The following is a 15,318-nucleotide window of genomic DNA, read 5'->3' on the forward strand; positions in this document are numbered from 1 at the left end:
GACCAAGCTATAAATCTCAGAGATAAGGCCCTGACAAGGGCAAACAGGTGGGAAAAATTCAAACAACGCCCACCCAGGAATGCGTACCTAGGCGATGATGCCCAGGTTTGGGTCCTGTGGCCTGGGATCTACCTAAGACAGCCCAGGGAACCAATCAAGTTGTGATAAATTCCAGATATCCGCCTGGGAGAGTCTTCATCACCTGATGAAAGGAAGCTGAGGATGAAGGCTGACAGGCATCCACATCTGGACCCCTTGCCTTCATCTCACACAGGGCAGCTCTCTGTCTTCCCTTCTTCCTTCTCACAAATATAGTAAAGTGTCTTCCCTTTTAAACTTTGTCTGTTTAATTCATTACTGATGCTGGGTTTATGATCCCAGTTGGCTGCTAGTCCCAGCAGAGCTGTGGTGTGTTGCACACCCCTGGACATGACATCAACACAGGAAGTGACATGAAAGAAGCTTCAAGGCAGACCATATACAGGTTTGGACCGGGGAGGCCACACACGGACGCCAGCATCCTCTGTCCCCATAACGGAGCACGGCTGGGCCACCTGCTTCCTCACAATCTACCTTTGGGATATTTGCACCCCATAAAGAAACCTCCTGCCCATAAGGTCACTCCCCATCCCCATCCTGGAATCCAGTTTTAGGTAACCACTAACCCACTGATCTCTCTAGGGTTTGTGTACTCTGCACATTTCATGTAGACAGAATCATACAATATATGCTCTTTTGGACATGACTCATTCAGCACAGTGTCCTTGAGTTTCATTCTCGACTTAGCATGCACTCATGGTTCATTTTTTTTAATGCCAATAACATTTCATTGTATAGATATACCATGTTTTATCTGTTCACTAATTAATGGAAATTAGGTTGTTTCCACTTTTTGACAATCATGGATAGTGCTGCTATACATACGTGCTTACCAGTTTTTGGTGCAGGCATACAGTTTTATGATTTTTAAAAATTTTTTTGTTTATTTTTTGTCAGTGCTGGGCTTCACGTATGCTTGGCAAGTGTTGGACCATGGAGCTACACCCCCAGGCTTGGTTTCATTACTTTTGGGTAGATACCTAGGAGTAGAACTGTCAGGCCACACAGTAACTCAATTCAGGATTTTGAGGAGCCACTGACATGTTTCCCCAGGTAGTGGCATTGTTTCACATCCTGGTACCCATGGTGGTATCAGGGCTCCCATCAGCCCACACCCTTGGTAGCCCTGATAATACCTGTCTTGACGCCAGCCATCCTTGTGGGTATGAAGTGGTAGCTCGTGGTTTTGATTTGGACATTCCTGATGGCTGATATACTTATTGGCCATTCATACATGTTCTCTGGAGAAGTGTCTATTAAATGTTTTGCTAATATTTAAACCAAGTTACTCATATTTTTAAAAAAATTGATTTGTCAGAGTATGTTGCCTATTTTAGATTCAAGTCCCTTATGAGACGTATGATCTGCAGACATTTTTCCATTCTGTGGGTAATCTTTTCTCTTTCTTCATGGTGTCATTTGAAGCACAGAAGCGTTGATTTTGACAGAGTCTGACTTGGCTATTTTCCTTTTGCTGTCTGTGTCTTGATGTTCCTAAGAGGCTTTGCTGAACTGAAGATGGTGAAGATTCACTCCTATGTTTTCTATGAATTTTACTCTATGAGTTTTCTAAGAATTTCAGCTCTTACATTTAGGTCTACAATTCATTTTCAGTTAATTTTAAAATTTTTATTACAGATCTATTGAGATATAGTTCACATACCCTAAAATCAACCCCATTTCAAATGCACAATCCAAGGCTTTTAGGGTATGCACAGATGAGTGTAGCCATCACCATAATCAGTTTGGGGACATTCTTACTACCCAGAATGAAACCCTGTATCTTTTAGCCATCACGGCCATCTTGTCTCCATCCCAACCCCAGGCAAGTGCTTTGGTTTGGCGTAGTGACCTGCAAAGCCCCATGTGTCAAAGGTTTGGCCCCCAGCCAGTGGCACTACTGGGAGATGGTTCAACTTCTAGGACAGTGGTGGTGAGCCTATGGCATGTGTACCACAGTGGGCATGCAGAGCCTTCTCTATCAGCATGTAAGCTAAGTTGCCACAGCAGCTGACCATCAGATATTCAGGTTTAATTGCAGTGTTGGCATTTTGCAATAAATAAGTGGGTTTTAGGTTGTAGTTTGGGCACTTGTCTCTAAAATTTTTGTCATCACTGCCGTAGGAGGTGAGGCCTCATGGGAGGAAGTCTGGTCATTGGCAAAGGGCCTGTGGAGGTGACAGTGGGAGCCTGGCCATTTCCTGTCTCTCTTTGCTCCCCAGCTTCCAGGTGTGAGCAGCTTGTTCCACTGTGCCTGCCTTGCCATGCTATCTCATCACAGCCCAAATCATTGGGTCCCCCAGAACACGGACTATAGCTGCCAACATGAGTCAAACAAACCTTCCCTCTTTTAAAATTGATTATCTCAGATACTTTGTCATAGTGATTGCTGATGTATTTTTGGTCTTTAAAGATTTACTTGTTCTGGACATTCCTTGCAAAAGGAATCAAACAAGAGATGATCTTTTATGACTAGGTTCTTCCACTTAGCACGTGTTCAAGGTTTATCCACATTGTAGCATTCTTCAGTACTTGGGTCCTTTTGAGGCATACAGACACACCACAGTCTGCTTATCCACTCGTGAGTTCATGGACATTTGTGTTGAGTTCACCTTTTGGCTATCATGTGTTATACTGCTACAATTGTTCCAGAGAAAGATTTACTTTTGTTTGTTTTGTTTTGCTTCTTTTGGGTATATGCCTAGGAGTGGAATTGCTGGATCATGTAGCAACTCTAATAACTCCAGGAGCTACCAGACAGTGTTACAAAGCAGGAACACCCTTTTACATTCCCACCAGCAGTGTATGAGGGTTCTGATCTCTCCACATCCTAGTCAAGGCTTGTTATGACTTTGGTTCTTACAGTGCTAGTGGGTGTGAAGGTGTGTCTCACTGAGGTGTGGGTCAGCATCTTCTAGATGACTAATGTGCCAAGCATCTCTTCTAAGCTCCCTGGCCATTTGTATATTTTCCTGGAGAAATGTCTGTTCAGATACTTGCCTATTTTTAATTGGACTATTTACCTTTTATTGAGTTGTAAGAGCACTTCATGTATTTTGGATACAAGTCTCTTGTCTTAAATGTGATTTGCAAGAAATCTGTCCCAGCCTGTGGGTAATCTTTCCACTTTGTTAAGGGCACCCTTTGAAACATAAGTCTTACAATTTGATGATGTCAGTTCACCCATCTTTTTTTGTTACTCATGCTTTTGGTGACATATCTAAGGATCTTTTGCCAACTGAAGTCATGCAGATTTTTTTTCAAAGAGTTTTATAGTTTTAGCTCTTACATTTAGGGTTTGACCCATTTTGAGTTAATTTACGTATTTGGTGTTAAGTAAGGCCCAATGCTATTATTCTTCATGTTGTCTATCAAGTTTTCCGAGCACTGTTTGCTGAAAGGACTATTCTTTTCCATTGGATTAACTTGGTCTTTCTGTCAAAATTTAATTGATCATACATATAAGGCCTTATTTCTGGATTTTCAATTCTATTTCAGTGATCTACTCTGTGGCTTGGATCTGGAATGTTCTCCCAACGCCTTGTGCTTAGAGCTGGGGCTCTTGGAAGGTTATTGGATTTCAGGGGCACTGGGCCCACCAGTGGATTAAGAGGTGAAGCCTGGTTAGGAGACTAGGTCACAGGGGACCTGATCTGGACAGGTGCATCCCCCTCCCCAGCTTCTCTCTTCTCTCTGCTTCCTGATCCCCATGATGTGAGCAGCTTTCCTCTGCAGCAGGCCCTTCCACCATGCTGCTCTGCCCGAGTCAGCTGACCATGGACTGAAACTGAGCCCAAATAAATTCCTATGAGTTGAGGGGTCAGGTATTATATCTAAGCCATGAGATTGTGGCTTAGACAACCTGTGTATCTATCCTTATGGCAATATTACATTTTGTGAATACCACAGCTGTGTTGTAGTTTTGATATTGGGAAGTACAAATCCTCTAATTTTATTTAATTTTTTTCAAGATTGCTTTGGCTATTTTGGTCTCTTGTATTTTTGTATGAACTTCAGGAACAGCGTGTCAATTTCTGCAAAATATTCAGCTGGGATTTTAATGAAGACTATATTGAATATGTACATCAATTGGGGATTATTGCCACAAAATTAAGTCCTGTGATCCATGAACATGAGATATTTTTCAACTTATTTTGGTCTTTAATTATTTTCAACATTTTAAGTTTTCTTGTATTAGTCTTAGGTTACTTTTGTTAAATTTATTCATAAATATCCTATTTCTTTTGATGTTATCATAAATGGAGTTAAAAATTTTTATTTTCAGGTTGTTGATTGCTACTGCATAGAAAATACATGATATTGATTTTTTATTTACTGATCATGTGTCTTGCAACCTTGCTAGTTTATTAGTTCTAATAGGTTTTTTTTTTGGTTTGGCAAAAAATTGCATAGAATTTTCCCTATGAAACATTGTGTTGTCTATGAATAGTGCTTATTTTGTTAATTATCATCCAATGTTATGTCTTCATTTTAATTTTTCTTCTCTATCTTACCTGTGTAGACTCTCCAGGGTAAGGATGGTTACAAGTGGGAAAAAACATCATCCTTATCCTGTTCCTAGATCTTAGGGGAACCATCCAGTCTCACCTTATTAAATATGACATTAACTGTAAGCTTTCTCTAATGTCCTTTATAGGCTGAGAAAGTTCTCTACAATTCCTACTTTTTGAGTGTTCTTATTGTAAAAAGGTATTGGATTTTTAAAAATGCTTTTAAAAAAATATCTATTGACATGATTATGTGATTTATTTATTCATATGGTGTATTAAATCAATTTTTAGATGTTAAATCAGCTTTGTATACTGGGGATAAATTCTGCTTGTTCAATATTATGCAAGGCTTGCTGAATGTGGTTTGCTAAGATTTTGTTGAAAATGTCAGCATTGTGTACCTAAAGTAGGATACTGGTATGTTGTTTTATTTCTTTACGATGCCTTTGCATGGATTTTTGGAAGTTTAGGCAGATAGGTATTAATTCCTTAAGTGTTTGCTAGAACTTACCAGTGGAGCATCTAGGCCTGGGGTTGTATTTGTAGTAAGTTTTAAGTTATTAATTTGATCTCTTTGCTTGTGACTAGTGCATTCAGGTTACTTCTTCCTTCTTAGGCCAGTTTTGTAGTTTATGTCTGCCTGGGATTTGTCCATGTCTAATTTGTTGTTATACAATTGTGCACAGTACTATTTTTATTGATTTTATTTTCTGTAAGATTGGCAGTAATGTTTTCTCTCATTTCTAGTTTTAATAATTTGATTCTTTTTTTTTTTCTTGGTCAGTTCACTAAAGATTTGTCGACTTTGCTGTAGCTCACATGTCACTTTTACAACAGAATTCAGAAGACACAGAGAGCAAGAGCAATCCTTGAACCACAGCGGAGACAGCAGCCAGGTAACACAAGCTCTTACACCCCATCCCTCCCACGCCAGGGAGCTGATCCCAAGTGTCTTCCACACTAACTCCCTTTGCCACCTCAGCCTGAAATGGCAGCTAAGGTGCCACCATGGGGCTGCAGGAGCCTTGAGACCTCCCTCCCAGCAGAGGGCACCAGCTGTTGTCTGTCACACTCACCGATACTGTTTCTGCCGTGTCTCCAGCTCCTTGCGTCGGTGCTGCTTCAGAATGTGAATCTGGTCATCTTGGGCCAGCTTGGCTGCAGAAAAAGCACACATATGAGGATCCTATGAAAGAGCAGTGGTGAGGTCCTGTGCCCATTCACTTCCCATGCCTGGTCCCATTTATGCAACTGAACCAATGCACCTTCATTTACTAAGGTGAGGAAACAGGTAGGAGGAGAGGGTGCATAGCTTTGCTCTGGGGCAAGATCACACACCTGGGCCTGTACCACCACCCCAGAGTGCCAAGGAGGTGAGCTGCATGGGTGCCAGTACCTCCCAACCCGGGCTATGCTGAGCCATTACCTGGATCCACACTGCAGAGTTGCAGGGCTCATAAAGGACATTGTTCTGAGCTTGAGAAGATAGAGTAGAAGTGAACAACAGAAAGAGGGCCTCTCTGAAACCCCTTGATGAAAATTAAAGCCCACTGGAAAAGTGAAGAAAATCTCTGCAATAAAGGCATACCAGACCTCCTTAGTTGGGGAAGCAGCAGTGTGGACCAGAGCAGCACAGCTGCAAGCAGATCCCAGCCAGGGCTCCGCCCTGATCCCAGAGGCTGGGGCACACCAGCCCAAGCCAAGGGCCTGCCTGGAAGGAGCTGCACAGGCACACAAGTAACAGCCAGAGGTTGGCCCCAATACCATCAGTAAGTGCACAAGACCCTAGCCAGAAGCTTGCTCACACAACAGGAACTGGGATGCATAGCCCCAGGCCAAAGACCTTCCCAGACAACAGCTATGTAGGGGCCCTAGCCAGTGACACACCTAGATACCGTCCCAAGTGTGCACAGGCCCCAGCCAGAAGCCTACCAAGACAACAGGTCAGCTCAGGGATCCAGAAGGCCACCTTTCTGAACCCAGGAAGTAGTGTACTGGTGAGCAGCAGGGAAAAGACAGCTCTGTGGCTTGCTGAGACTTGAAGACCCCTGGGTGAACAAAAAGTTGCCTCAACAAAGCCACAGCAGGCTGCATCTGTTGAAACGAGAAGACATGTAAACAAGTCTCAAAACCAGACTTCCAGATCACCTAAGGCAACCCCAAAGGGAAATGACATGGACCAGTCTGATACTCAACCACCTGGACTCCCTGAACTGGCAACAAAAGAGGATCTGGAAAAAATGAAATCAGAAATAATTTCTCAGATAACAGCAGAGATTGTGCCCATAGTGCAAGACATGATTAATAAATCTAGAGAGGACACAGATTAAAAAAACAATAGAGGAGCTGAGGAACATGATGGAATCCCAACATAGGAAGCAAATGGAATCCATAAAGCAGATGCAAACAGATTTCCAGGAGATTAAAAACTCCATTGAAAGTTTACACAGCAGAATGATCCAATGTGAGGACAGAATTTCAGATATAGAAGATAAGATTGGAATTAGTGACCAGGAAAAGAAAAGTTTCTTTAAAATAGTAAGGAACCATGAGAAATCAACCCAGCAGCTGCTAGACAATGCAAAGAAGAATAACATAAGACTGATCAGAGTCAATGAAGAAACAGGAGAGAGTGAAGATGACATAAAAAACTGTTCACAGAAGTGATGGCAGAAAACTTCCCAAGCAGGGGAAAAAGAACTTGATGTTCAGATAAATGAGGCATATAGACTCCAACTAGCCTTGATCAAAAAATATTCTACACATAAGGATATAATAGTTAAGATTCCAGAAACCCAATAGAAGAACAAAATTCTACAAGCAGTTAGAGAAAAGAAACAAATCACATACAAAGGAAAGCCCATCAGAATCACAGCAGACTTCTCAATGCAAACCCTCAAGGCATGAAGAGCTTGGAGCAATGTATTTCAAGCCCTAAAAGAAAACAGTCTCCACCCCAGATTGATGTACACTGCAAAACTATCTTTCAAAATTGATGGAGAAATAAGACACTTTCATGACAAAGAGCACCTTAGGAACTTCACGAATACCAAACTAGCACTCAAAAAAATTTTACACAATAGCCTAGGAAAAGACAATGAGGATCACAACCCCAGGAAGCCCAGCAGAATAAATTCATCAGGCATGACAAGAAATTGAATGCAAAGGGGGAGAATCCAACAAAAAGAAAAAGTCATGACAATGATAGGTCAATATGTATCAGTTATAACCATCAACGTTAATGGTCTCAATTCACCAATCAAAAGAAATAGACTGGCAGAATGGGTCAAGAAGCAAGATCCAACAATATGCTGCATACAAGAAACACACTTAATTCAAAAAGAAATTCATGGACTGAAAGTTAAAGGGTGAAAAATAGTGCTCCATGTGACAGGAACACCCCCCCCCCCATCAGGATTAACTATCCTTGTTGCAGATCAAGTGGATTTCAAACCAAAATCTGAAACACTTCTAACCCCAAGAATTTCAGATAAGGGGCAGTCAACCTGTATGTACAAATCTATTATGAACATGTGTTTTAATTTCCCTTAAGTAAAAACTTAAGAACAGAACTGTTGGTTCTTAAGAGTAATACAAGAAATTTCTATATTGTTTTCCAAAGTGGTTTTATCATTTTACATTCACATTAGCAGTATTAGAAAATTCTGACTGGTTCACATCTAAGCTGACATTTGTTCTTTTAAAACCTTTAACTTAATCTCCCTAATGAGTGTATAATATCATCTTGTTATTGTACTGATTGGTGTTTTCTGATTCTAGTGTTGCACACCTTTCCTTGTGCAGTACTGGCTATATACCATCTTCTGTCTACTTTTTAATTGGTTTGTCTATTAATGAGCTGTAAGAGTTCTGTATATATTCTGGTCATAGGTTATATGTATTATAAATATGTTGTGGTTAAGGACTACTTTTCATTTTCTTAACGATGTCTTTTAGTGTTCTAAATTTTGATGTAATCTCATTTATCAATTTTTTTCTTTTATACATCATGTTTTTTGTATCCTAGGAAATTCTTGCCTACTCTAAATTCATAAACATTTTCCTTTATAATTTCTTCTTAAAGTTGTATAGTTTTAGTCTTTCATATTTAGGTTCATAGATCCTTTCAAGTTATTTTTATGTATGAAAATAAAGGGTTGAGGTTAATTTTTTATATACAGATGCCAGGTGTTCTAGTAATATTTGTTGAAAACGTTATCTTTTCCTCTGCTCTTGAGTTGAGTTTATGTTTTATAAAATGTTAATGTTAAATAATCTTCCAAAAATCAGTGGACCATATATGTGTGCTTCTATTTCTAGATTCTCTGTTTTATTCCAATGATCTATATGTCTTTCCTTATGCCAACATTGCCTTGATTACTGTAGCTTTAGAAGAAGTCTTAAAATTAGGTAATAAATGTCTTCCATCACTGTTATTTTCTTTTTACTTTTCCAGTTCCTTTCTACTCCTACATAACTTTTAAATTTCAATATCCAATTCTTCATTTATAGCAAGTATACATAGATCTGAATTTTTATATATGCCTTGTGTTTTCTAATCCTGCTAAATTCAAATACAAGTTCCAGGGGCTCCTAGAGATTTCTTAGTATTTTCTCTGTAGATGATCATTTCATCTACATATAAAGATTTTACTTCTACCTTGCCAATCCTATGCTACTTGTCTATTTTTATTGCCAGACTATTTTGGTTTTGGGCTGTATTTCAAAGTTTAGTGGACAGATGAAGTGTAGGCATATCTGCCCTTGTTCCCCACCTTTGGGAGAAAACATTATATCTTTTCCATTCATATAAGGTGTTTTTGCTGGAAGTATGGAGTACATGTCTTTTATCTATTGAGAAGGTTCTCTTCTACTTCTAGTCTCCTGATAGCTTTTACCGTGAGTAGCTGTAGAATTTAGTCCAATACTTTTTCTGCAACTACTGATAGGATCATTTGCCTTTTTCCTTTCCTTTGTTAAAATGATGACTTATGGGGGTGGATCTTCCAATGCTGAACCAACACTGCCATCCTTATAACAAAACCACTTTCTACATCCTGCCAGATCTGACTTCTAATAGTTTGTTTTGTTTAACAAATTTTTATTTATGTTCATACTTTCCTCTTTTATTTTCTTTATCCAGTTTTAGTATTAGCACAATGTTGATTTCCTAAAATGAGGGGAGAAGTGTTCCTTCTTTTTTCTGCTTTAAATGTTTGATATAATTTATCAGTTAAAATGTTTATGAGCCTATTGTTTTCATATAGGTAGGTTTTCAAGCTAGGAATATACTTTCTTTAATAGGTGCTATTCAAATTTTATATTTTCTCCAGAGTTAGTTTCATTAATTTGTTTTCCAAGGTACTTCATAGAAGTTGTCAAATTTATTTCAAAAAAGATTTTTAAAATATGCTTTCTATATCCTTTTAAATTCTGTAAAACCTGTGGTAATGTCCTCTGAATCTTGATATTGTAATTAAAAAAATATAATTGATATTGTGTAATAGGAACAAAAGGTCTAAAGTAGTAGGGAAAGTGGGAGGGGTAGGGAAAAGGAAAGAAGGGAAAAGGAAAAACACGAGAAAAGGAAAAAAAGTGGAAACAAAGTCTTTGTAAATAGGGAAGGGCGGAGGGGGTGAAGGGAGGGCAGGGGAATGGGGAAAAAATAAGAACCAAGATACATTATGTAATGGTATAAGATCCCAATGATGAATGTAACTGTATTTTATACCTAAAATGTACCAATAAACTTAATGGGGGAAAAAAAGATCACACATCTAATTAGTGAGTTTGCAAACACAAAATCCCCTTGTCAGTGCTCCTTTTTACAAATGGCCATTTCCTCCTCCTTCTGAGCTCTCTTGCTCAGCACAACCACTGCCTGCCCCCCATCCTGATGCAGGAGCTGAGCTAGGTTCTGACTGGCTTTTGGGGCTGGGGCAATGGTCCAGGCCTCTGTGGAAGGAGCACTGGGAATCCCTTGTTAGAAGTCTCCCCTTCCCCTCTGCCCTGCCTCTGCAGGAATCTTGGGCTTAGGGCAGAGCTGCCTGCTCCCTGAAGGGGAGAGCATGTGGCAGTCTGTCCTGGGTGCTTTTAAACCACTGCAGCACAGCCCTGCCCCTCTTATGCTGGCCAGAAACTGCAGCTGATGTGGGGCCTTTGTGGCCTGAGAGTTTCTCAGTTCTTGAGTTTCAAAGTGCACTTGGTGGGTTCCTGGAGAATTCCGCGGACTTGGCCCTCAGAGGTGGACAGTGTCTTGGCCCCTTGTGATGCCTGCATGAGCCTGGGAAAGAAGCTCCATTCTGAAACAGAGTGGGTCTCCCAGGCTGTGGCTGGAGAGGCCACACCTGGGCTGGGACACAGTCTGGCCACTGAAAGCCATGTGACCCAGAACAAGCCGACCTGACTTCCGCTTCTGTGAGGTAGAGATAATAATGGCAGTGCAGGGGTTCCAGGCCTTAGGAGAGGATGCGGTGAGTGCCCTGTGCCGCCCTGCCCTTGGCCTGGGCCCAGTACATGGGAAGAGCAGAGATGACCCTTGCACTGTCCCCACCATGGGCATGGGATCCATAGATGCCCCATCCCTTGGCCTGTCCTGCTGCCGGCTCTCACTGCAGGAGTCCAGGCAGGTAGCTGAGGGCAGGCCACTTGCCAGAACAGGCAGGATGGGATCATGATCACGTGTGGGCAAAGCCAAAGGTCAGAGCCAACATAGCTGTGAACAGGAGGAGCCCCGATTTCCTGAAAAGCAGAGAATCATGTACTGCCTAGGTCGGGACAAGAAATGACAGGGTGAGCTAGGACCTCCAGCTCTCTGTGCCAAAGGGTCAGGTTTTAAAAACTCCCATTCCACCGAACATTGATGTTTTTATAAAATGTACTAGAAGCCAAACAACAACAGCTCCGGGTAATCTGGGAGACCTTAAGAGTTCAGATGCTAAGCTGGGCCCTCTGTGAATCCAAGATCACTGAGACTTCTCCAAACTGCTTTGGGTCAAAGCAGAAGGACTCTGACAGACCCACAACACTGAAGATGGTGACAGCCCGGTGAAAAATGGCAGAAAACTTCCTAAGGTGTTACAGCGGTCTGATGCCCACTACCACTGGAGTGACCCTCAAGTCAGGTGTGGACAGAGCATCTTCCAAAGGCTTATGGTCCAGGTGCTTTAGTCCGTGGGATCTGCTGTGCCTGCCACCAGCCTACCTAAAAGATGGATTTTCAAGAGGGCGCCTACCACCTTCATTCCAAACAGAGTTCCTGTAACTCTAAAACCTCTGAATTTCAGGTCAGGGTCAAAGTAAGAATGAGGAACCAAAGAAATTCCAAAAAATGAGGAATGGGCTTGAAAAGCAAGGCCCTTCAATGATTTTCCAGGGAATCCCAGGAAAAGGGCACAAATGCCTTTAGTGCAAAACCAAGAGGGATAGAATACCCCAATTCTGGCAGAATGCCAGCTAGCAGTGTCACCTCTGATCCTCACACAAAGTCAGCCCCAAAGGGGAGCAGCTCCAGTGATAGGAAAGTGGTTATATGTCCTAGTAAAAAACTTAATGAGAAGCCACTTGGTGACCAAAGGTTAGTTTTTATGAAAAAGGCTTGTCACCCCAATAACTTTTGGATGATGATGATGTTGACTCAGTCTTCCCAAAGCCTAAGGAAAAAGTGTTTCTTGAGCACCCTTCTCCAAGGTGCTCATAGATGAGATTGCACAGTCAGATTCTCTCAGGAGGAGCCACCCTCAGAGCCTCCCACTAGTTTCAAAGCCTTCACCCTTCAAGAACAACTATGGCATTTAACAGCCTGATTTGTATTACTACCCTTGTAATGACTACATCAGCACTTGGACCAGCAATACCAGGCTTTCACCCTATTTTCCTATGGGCTGTGGAAGCAGCAGGACCTCTATCACATTACAGGGGAAGAGGGGCAGCAAGAGGTTTGTAGGGGGTTATTCCTACTCTACAGTAAGCTCCCAAACTATGGCCAGGAAGATGCAAATGACAGAAGACACAGCCCAGATCCTTGAGCATTTGATTTCTCTAGAAATTTGGAAGCAGACTCTAAGCAGAAAAATCTATCAAGAGCAGAAGCTGGCACGTCCCAGTAGGTGCAAGACACACATGGGACACCTGCATCTGGCTTTCTGGCAAGAAGCCACTGGCAGGCGAACCTAGTGAAGGGTTTCTTAGGCTCCCACTGCCACTTGACATGCTGTGGTCCAAGCTGTCTTTCTGTGGGAACTTTGACAAATTCAGAAAAATTTATAGAAACTTCTTCCCTAAGGAACTTCAGGGCTGCCTCACTGATTTTGTGATCCTCGTATGCTGAGGGATAGTCTATGGGAGGAACGACTGAAAGATCTGGTTTGGGGAGCCTTTGGCATCACCCTCTGTTGGGAGCAATACTACATAATTTTAGGGAAAAATCATTTGATTAGGCATAGTTCTCCTGCCTACAGGCCAGCTATGGCATTTTGAGACATAATTTGAGGGATAATTTTGAGACATAATTTGAGACATAATTCCATAATTCCATTCCCTGGTCACAACTGAGACCTTAATGATCCGGTGATGCTGTGATGCTCCAGGACAAGATTACACCAGCTGAAGACATCATGGGAGGAACAAAATCTTCATCTACTCAGTTCCTCATTGTTGGATTGTTACACCTTGTTTGTCCTGATGCACTGAACTCTCTGCAAGTCATTTGTTACATTTGTTTCTCCCAATGTACTGAATAAAAGGTGTGGCAAGCTTGGAAGCTTTTGTCTTTGCCGCCCAGAGCAGCACTGATCAGACCCAAAGCTCAGCTTCTTCTCAAAGTCTCATTTTTCTACCTTTCCTGTATAGTAAGTTAATTTGCCTTGTGCTGCCATGGCTCACAGGAGACTAGGACTTACTACAGAGGTTCAAGTAACATCCCCTTTCCCCGTTTCCCTACAACCCTCCTTTTGCACATTACTACAATGAGTATCAAGAAAAAAGTGTCCTGCATGAGTTACAGCACCCTGAGGTGGTGGCTTTTGGGGAATAGGGCTTGGATCACTCTTACAAGTGCACCACACCTGCCCTGGAGCAGTTCAAGATATTTGAAGACAACTGCAGCTGGCCACATCTCTCAAGAAGCCACCAGGGATCCACTCCCAAGATGCCAGTAAAAGCCTACTAGACACCACGAACAAGCCTGTACCCCCTGATTACAAGATCCACAGGGACTGCTTGCTGGCAGTCACTTGGTCATTGGTCCTGTTGAAGCACAGCCCCAGCTTGTCCATGGGCTTCACAGCAGTCCCAACTTACACCTCTGACTGGTGGGCCTGAGAAGCTCTCACAAAGATCCCATTAGAAAGAATTCTTGTTGAAACTGATACTCCCTACTTTTTCCCTCATCAGCTTCCCAAAAGCCTCTGCCCACCTGGGCCTGGCCCTGCATACAGGGCAAGCGACCCCCAGAATCCAAGCAGCCACTTTCCATACTGTAGCCTCCCTGTGTGAGAACAACAGTCACCTCCACAGCCTCTGAGCAGAGAGGACACAGTCAGGAGTCTTTCAGAAAAGGGAGACCAGCAACCTAACACAATATGGAATGGATTTGAACTCTGCCCATGTTTCAGGTCAAAGACAGTTTCCAAACTCCATTGAAACAGAAAACCAGGCTATGATATCTTCCTCTACCTCTTCATAAGACTTCTGCTCCTGGCTGGTAGGGTTGGGTTCACTGGGATGAGAGGACGGTTCAGATGCCATTAAAATTTTACCTCGCAGCCAGGATGCTACATGGTAAATAAGAAAGATTTCTCTGCAGCCTGTTGTTAAGCAATTAGTGAATAAGGTCTTTCTCCTGCCTGTCTTAAAAAAAAAAAAAAGTAATGTTAAACTTTAAAAGTGAGCTAGGTATTTGCTCTGTTTATCCTCAAAATGTATGTTATAGGAATTTTACAATTCACTTTGTTATTAAATCCATAAATTCAGTGAGCATTCAACTTGAGATTTCTTATTTCTAAAGACAAACAAAACTAGTGTTTCACCTAAAAGGAAATTAACTTAGACAGATAAAAGCTAGTTAATCGTCCTGACCTGCCAAACAAAGTGTGGGACTTGTAGAGCCAAATACGGTTGGGTCTGAGCCGGGAGAAGACTAGTCTTGCATCTGAACTACCGACATTCGTGTAAATTAACTAGTATATAATGACGGCATCTGGTCACTGAAACTGCTCTAATTTTTAAAGTTCAAATGCAAACCACACAGAAATACTGTTCTTCAGGAGGGCTTCGAAAGCATCAACACAGCAGAAACAGAGAGGAGCTTCAGTGCCCCACTTGGCAAACAGCAGGCCTCCCTGAGAATACAAACTCCCAGTGTAAGGGAACTATCTGAGTTGTGAAATTTAACTTGGTGAGACAAAGCATATACCTAAATCCAGAAACCCCAGTACTAGATGAGGCATGCCAAGCTAAAAATGGAAAACCTCTTTTACCCCTGAAAATCAAATCTATGGAAACAGAGTACTCCAGACTTCTCTAGTGCCCTCCGCACTCAGCTGGATCCAGAGAAATCAGCTGGCTCCTCCCCACTTAGTTCTCCACTGAAGCCACTTCCATAAAGAAGCCCTCTAAGCCCACCAATCTGGGAGATAAAAGCCCTGTGGCTCCATGATCACAGCACTTAGCCTGTGTCTGAGGCACTGTTGTTAACTTATTTGCATGT

The 15,318-nt window shown here is 41.9% G+C and overlaps 1 protein-coding gene across 1 annotated transcript in view; it reads right to left on the bottom strand.

Moving 5' to 3' along the window:
- The window catches only part of Alox5 (arachidonate 5-lipoxygenase), a 52,211-nt gene that overhangs the window by 24,070 nt on the left and 12,823 nt on the right, over window positions 1-15,318 (bottom strand). Inside the window, exon 3 of the mRNA XM_004875205.3 lies at window positions 5,687-5,768. Coding sequence (XP_004875262.1) covers window positions 5,687-5,768 — 82 coding nt within the window. The remainder of the gene's footprint in view (window positions 1-5,686; window positions 5,769-15,318) is intronic.

This window comes from Heterocephalus glaber, unplaced genomic scaffold, assembly GCF_053883595.1.
Source record: "Heterocephalus glaber isolate CG9 unplaced genomic scaffold, H.glaber_assembly_v1.0 deba00001258, whole genome shotgun sequence".
NCBI lineage: Eukaryota > Metazoa > Chordata > Mammalia > Rodentia > Bathyergidae > Heterocephalus > Heterocephalus glaber.